The sequence below is a fragment of the Nicotiana tabacum genome, chromosome 12 (assembly GCF_000715075.1).
Source record: "Nicotiana tabacum cultivar K326 chromosome 12, ASM71507v2, whole genome shotgun sequence".
Taxonomy (NCBI): Eukaryota; Viridiplantae; Streptophyta; class Magnoliopsida; order Solanales; family Solanaceae; genus Nicotiana; species Nicotiana tabacum.
In genome coordinates, this window is record NC_134091.1 from 124,661,300 (window position 1) to 124,668,026 (window position 6,727).

At 39.4% G+C, this 6,727-nt stretch overlaps 1 protein-coding gene across 1 annotated transcript; it reads left to right on the top strand.

The window, feature by feature from the left end:
• The first annotated feature begins 875 nt into the window (after positions 1 to 875).
• Positions 876 to 6,094, top strand: LOC107809000 (uncharacterized). Its single transcript, XM_016633580.2, has 2 exons — positions 876 to 3,280; positions 5,801 to 6,094. The coding sequence occupies exon 1, from the start codon at positions 1,061 to 1,063 to the stop codon at positions 3,182 to 3,184; it is 2,124 nt and encodes a 707-aa protein (XP_016489066.2). The 5' UTR covers positions 876 to 1,060; the 3' UTR covers positions 3,185 to 3,280; positions 5,801 to 6,094.
• Positions 6,095 to 6,727: the final 633 nt, after the last annotated feature.

Genomic DNA, 6,727 nt, shown 5'->3' on the forward strand with positions numbered 1-6,727 from the left:
GAACGAAACACATTTCACCAAAATTATTCTACACACACGATCTTCAGAAAAATGGTGACATTGATGTGCAACAAATCTGTTCAAGTGATAATCCGGTAGATTTATTCACTAAATCTTTACCAACTTCAACTTTTGAGAAGATGGTATACAAGATTGGAGTGCGGAGACTTAAATATTTGAAACAAGGTTTTCATCAGGGGAGTAAAATACGCGATGTACTTTTTTTTTCCTTACTAAGGTTTTTTCCCACAGGGTTTTCCTTATAAGGTTTTTAATGAGGCAGCTAGCAATGCGTATTACTAAATATGTGTACTCTTTTTTCTTCACTGAGATTTTTTTCCCACAGAATTTTTTCCTAGTAAGATTTTAATTAGTCACATTATCTTTTAATGAATATCCAAAGGGGAGTGTTATAAATATATTATATTATGGATGTTCATTTAGTACTCCGTTGAAAATAAGCTTCCTGAAGAAGCTTATCCATACGAGACTCCGCCGTAAATATGTTTATCTATTTAGTACTCTATTGGAAATAAGCCTCCTGAAGAAGCTTATCCTTTCGGTACTCCGTTATGGATAAATATTATACATGATAGAAGATTATCTATATCTGGGACAACAGCTTAGAGTAGCAGCTTACAAACAGCTTGCACAACAGCTTACAGTAGCAGCTTACACAGCAACTTTCTTTCTTCTATAAATAGAGGGGAATTCAGTTCATTATGTACATAAATTTGAAATTTGAATAATAAATCAGTTTCTCTCTATACTTGTGTTTGCTTTACTGTATTTATTTTATAACAGATATCTATTATTCTAAAAAATAAAAGTGTGTACAGTTATCAATATTTTCCCGCAGCGAGTGAGACTGCTCTAATTTGAAGTAGAACAGTTCTGCCATTAAAATAAAATTCAACCAAACTAGCATTTTTTTCTTGTAATAATTCTTTCTCTTCAAAAAAAAATCAAGTGTTTCAATTATTTCAATTACAAATTCCAGCTTCTGGGATTGTAATCAGTAACCCTAACCCTAACCCTAAGTCCGTTTTTGAAGATTGCCATGGACGAAAATGAAGTTGCCGAAGGGGACGGGTTTGAGGATCGGGTCGGGGCTCCGATGGAGCAGTTCCACAGGAATGAAGCTATCTCCGCTGTTGCGGATGATGGGTTTCTTGTTGAAGAAGAAGATGATGATTATGAGGATCTTTATAACGATGTTAATGTTGGTGAAAATTTTCTTCAGTCAGTTCGTAAGAATGAGGATTTAGGGTTTAAGAAGGAGACTGAGCTTGTTGCTCCAACACCGGAGAGTAGCCGTGCCGCTCTGCCAGTTGCAGTTGGAGAGGTGAAAGTTGAGAAAGAAGAGAATGTAGTGTCTAGGGTTTCGGATGGACCTGACGGGTTTAGGGATTTAGGGTTTAGGGGGAATGAGTTGGGAGGTAGAGATCCGGTAAAGGTTGAGTCATCTGATCCGGTAAAGGTTGAGACTTGTGGTCTGTTGGGTAAGATGGCTGATTTAGAGCAAAATACAGGCGATAATATTGTGAATCAAGGGGTAATTCAACGGCCTAATGCTGCTGGTTCTGGTGTTATAGGCAATGCTGGTAATGTTGGGAACTCAGGGAATGATAATTTGGTTAGGCACGGAATGGTGAATGGGAATTCTACAGGTAACAATGTTGGCGGAGTAGGGGTCTTGGGCGGAGGTCCTAGTGGAGGAGGTGGCGGTGGTGGAGGGACGTTTCTATTTGTTGGTGATCTGCATTGGTGGACAACAGATGCTGAGCTGGAGGCAGAGTTAAGCAAGTATGGAACTGTGAAAGAGGTTAAATTTTTTGATGAAAAAGCTAGTGGGAAGTCGAAAGGATATTGCCAGGTTGAGTTTCATGAACCTGCAGCTGCCACGGCTTGTAAAGATGGGATGAATGGACATGTTTTCAATGGACGGGCTTGTGTGGTCGCCTTTGCTTCACCATTTACTGTGAAGAGAATGGGTGAGGCTCAGATGAATCGAAATCATCAGACAGCTCAGGCTGCTACTGTGAATTCACAGGCGAGGCGGGGGCCTGGCGATACCACTGTTAAAACTGGTCTTAACAACAACAATGCTACAGGTGGTAATTTTCAAGGTGGTGGGGATAATAACAGGAATTTTGGGAGAGGAAATTGGGGCAGAGGAGGTCCGCAGGGGATGGGGAATAGGGGTCCCGTTGGTCCTATGAGAAATAGGCCTGGTGGCGCCATAGGGAGAGGGTATATCGGAAATGGTGGAAGTGGATTTGGACAAGGTATGGGTGCTGGACCTCCGTTGGTGCATCCTCAAACAATGATGGGTCAAGGCTTTGATCCTGCTTTTGGAGGGCCTATGGGGAGAATGGGTGGTTATGGAGGATTTCCTGGTGCTCCAACTCCACCATTTTCGGGTATGTTACCTTCATTTCCACCAGTTGGAGGAGTTGGTTTGCCTGGTGTGGCTCCTCATGTAAATCCTGCGTTCTTTGGAAGAGGAATGCCAATGAATGGTATGGGAATGATGCCTCGTGCTGGCATGGATGGGCCTAACATGGGTATGTGGTCTGAGCCTAATATGGGTGGTGGATGGGCCGGAGACGAGCATGGCTACAGAGCGGGAGAGTCGAGTTATGGGGAAGAAGCTGTATCTGATCATCAGTATGGAGAAGAAAGCCGTGATAGAGGAGCTTGGCTTAGTAACAAAGAAAAAGATAGAGGCTCAGAACGAGATTGGTCTGGTTCTTCAGACAGAAGACATAGAGACGATAGAGAACCTTCTTATGAAAGAGATAAAGCTAGAGATAAGAATACAGGGCATGATCATGATTGGCAAGAAGAGAGGCGACACCAAGACGATAGAGACGTTGGACGAGAGAGTGTGAGAGAGAGGGATCGTGACCACAGTCGCACACGCTCTAGAGATCGTGATCGTGACCGTGACCTTGAGAAGGATCGGGGTAGTGGACGGGAGCATGACCGTCATAGGGATGATAGAGATAGATATGGTGATCATCATAGGTACAAGGACCGCGAGCAAGAATATGATGATGAATGGGACAGGGGAAGATCATCAAGGAGACACACCAAATCACGGTTACCGCATGAAGATGATTCACGGTCAAGATCACGGGATGTAGATTATGAAAAGAGGCGTCGTCTGACCTCTGATTAATCTGCTGGACTGCTGCATTTTTTCTAGGATAACTTTGGCTGTTTTTCTTTCAGTAGTCCTTTTGCAAGGAGCATTGTCACTAAGCATTAAGATGATGTAAGTTCAAGATTTCGTCCTTCCTTTTCAATTAATGCTTTTGGTAGATAGTTCTATATGTGTTTACTATCTCTTCCCCTTTGAAGGAGGATATTCAGTGTAGAAAATCTTTCTTAGAATGGTAACCATATTGTTCTCTTTTCTGAGTATATTAGGTGTCTGCTACTGCTAAGTAGATGCCATATCTGTGACCTTTAATTTGTTCTACCAAAATGATGATGGTTATGCACTAAAAAGGTATAAGGCTGTTCCCATAGGTGTTGTAGTGGATAGTTATAGAATACTGATAACTACTAGGCAGCCTTATTCATAGAACTTACCTCATAAATAAATATATATAAAATAGAAACCTGTCTCTAAGGATTATATTGCATAATATTGAATATACGCTAATTTCGTAGGAAATTTATGTTATTTTGCATTCTGAAAACAAGGCGGAGTTTATCATTTCCAAAAATAAGTCAGCAGCGCTTTCTCTTTTGTTTGCACAATTCAGTTATTATTTGATAATAGTGGAGCTGATTTATATGTGTAGTTCATCATTATTACAGCATTTGAGTATGAGTATTATGTGGCCTTTTGACAAGCATCCATCGAGATTTTGATGTGTTATTAGTCTACCAATAAAGAATATATTCTTTTTTCCTGTTCGAAATAGACACTTTCTAGCTCCAACAAGAATCATGTGTTACGGTTTAATTGTAGAACAAAAGACCCTTTACTTGATTTCTTTGTATTGAACTCTAGATTAAAAATTACCACATTCAGTAGAAGGTGCAAGTAACATACATTGAGCATAAATGAGAGAAGACCTCTTGAGATGGTTTGTTAATGTCTTGCATTGACCTCTAGATGCACCGGATCATAGGTGTGAAGCTATGATGAGTGAAGGTGTTAAAAGGGATGAGGGAGCCCTAAAATAACGTGAAAGAAAGTTCTCTTAAAAGACGTACAATCTCTTGAAATTCATGCTGACTTAGCGAAAGATATAACACAATGAAAGAAGAGAATTTATATAGGTGAGACCATGTTAGTACGTTTACTTTAAGTGGTATGCTTTCTAGGAGCCTTTTTGCCTTGTCAAAGATATATGTCAGTAGAAAATATAGAGAATTCCTAGTATTTTTTATTTTGGTCAAGAGTAAAAAAAATTATTCAACCAAGTAGCAATATATACGAGCTAGCTTATTTGACTCTAGAGCTCGACCGTTCAAAAATAACCAAGACTAACCAAAAAAACCGCTTGCAGTGCTATCAGAGATTTACACTTGTCACCTTCGGATACAAGTGAAGTCCTCACATCCAGCAGCAAGACAGTTAGCTAAACTATTCATCCTATGTAATAAACTCTTCCATTTACATTGCCTTTGCACTACAATAGGTAACTGTAAAACTTTGTCTTTGATCTTTCCAGAACTCTCTTTACTCTTTTGTTGAAATCTGCAGTTGTTCCTCTCAATCCAGATGTGGTATATAGTAGCATCAAAGAGAAACCCCAACACAACACCCTTAGGCCTACTGTTGTTAACTATTGATATGAGCAATTTAGTTTCTTCTTCCCAGTTTCCAGCATCCCACTTGCCTGCTCATGTCCAGCCAATTTAAAAGAATACTCCTCGAGTAAGAACAGTCAAAGAATAGATGAGTATGTTTCAGAAGCACACAACACACATTCTTTAGCCACATGGATACCTGATCTATCCACAGTAGAAAGCCTTCCTTGAAGAGCCAGCCAAAGGATAACTGATGCCTAGGAACCAATCCTTTAACCATTGTAAGATTCTTCCGTGGCACTTTCTGATATAATGGAAGGAAAGATCCATAGGCTTTTTTAACTCTGAAACAGAATTAGCAGTAAATGTATTCAATGTGTCCAATACTGAATTCCCAGTGCTTAGCTTCTGGCATCCAGAACTTTCTTCACCACCCTGCTTGCCTGTATAGGTATACACTTAGTATCCAAATCCTTCCCCTTTAAGTAGAAGTTATGTACCCACAACACCCAAAGCTTATCCTTCTTTGCCACAGCCCGTAGTAACTTACATAGGGCAGCTTTCTTCCACAAGAAGAAGTTCAAAATATTCAGACCTCCAGTACTTTTTATATTTATTTTGCATAATATTTGGGCAGAGAAGAGTCCACATGGGGAAACATGGCCAGTGAGATTCATATTGCCGACCCCGACTTGTTTGGGACCGAGGCGTAGTTGAACTTTCGAAGGTTTAGACTGTTAGCCTCTCCCTTGTGTGGAGGGAAAACCTTTATGTTCTTCCCAAATTGCTTTCATATTCACTTTCATCCAGTTATCAATTGGATGTTGTGTTAGGCTATTAGTTGGTAGGAAAAATAATTTGTAGCAATTCCAATTATAGCTGGTCTTCTATTTGGGTTTCCATACAGTTTCCGTGCTAAATTTAGGCATCAATTTAAATTGTTTCGAGTAAGCCTGGATGTATTCTTTTATTCTGTTATATTGTATGGTTATAAATTTGGGTACTGACTGCAAATCTTATCTTTCAGTTTCCTGTGATGATACCAGAGGAGATATAAGTTCGGCTACTACTGAAAGAAATATGGTGTGTCTCTTGAAGACGAACCAACCTTGAATCTTCTGCCTGAGAGAGCATTTTGTGGAAAGACTGATCTGCTTGTGTAACTTTTGTCTTAGTTTTTAACCTCTTTTATCTTATGCTTTAGTTTAATTTTCGGCTTTAAAATATCCGACGTCTGATGAGTATGACTGAACATACTGAACTGTGTGATAGACTATTGTTGACACTTGTTATTTTGATGTAATGTTTTAGGATTTAAGCTCGCGTTATGCGCATGGTCCGGGCCGGACCACAAAGTTCTATTGTACGCAGTCTTGCCCTGCATTTTTGCAAGAGGCTGTGAGGCTGTTTTCACGGCTTGAACCCGTGACCTCCTGGTCACATGACAGCCGTTTTACCAGTTACGCCAAGACTCTCTTCGCTGATCTGCTACCTTCTAGTCTCTTTTAATTATCTGTATTATCTTTTCATGTTCTTTGGGCCCAGATTTTGTTGGGCACTCTGATGTTCAGCACTCAGTGTTCTTGTAAAGTGTATAAAGAATTCTAATTATGAAATCAAAAAGCTGTCAAGTGAACTCTATTTTCACTTCCATTCCTTTAAGAGGCATATACTTTGTCCTTCCCAATTGAGCTTACTTATATGTTCTTTTGCTCTTTCAATTGACGTAAAATAATTATATAAGCATGTTGTACGATTTGAGCTACAATAAAAATTACCAAAAACATCACTTGTATCCTTGTGAAATATTTGCTTATTCTATCAAATAAATACTCACAAACAAGGCTATGCACCATAAGATACAATAGTTGCAATTAAACTAATTGTTTACCCGAAAAATGGATATAGTTGAATTTATACGCAGTTCCGAAGATATTTGGTACAACTTAATACA

What these genes read in the sequence shown, in the direction of transcription:
- LOC107809000 (XM_016633580.2), top strand. Translation starts at nt 1,061, where the DNA reads ATGGACGAAAATGAAGTTGCCGAAGGGGACGGGTTTGAGGATCGGGTC.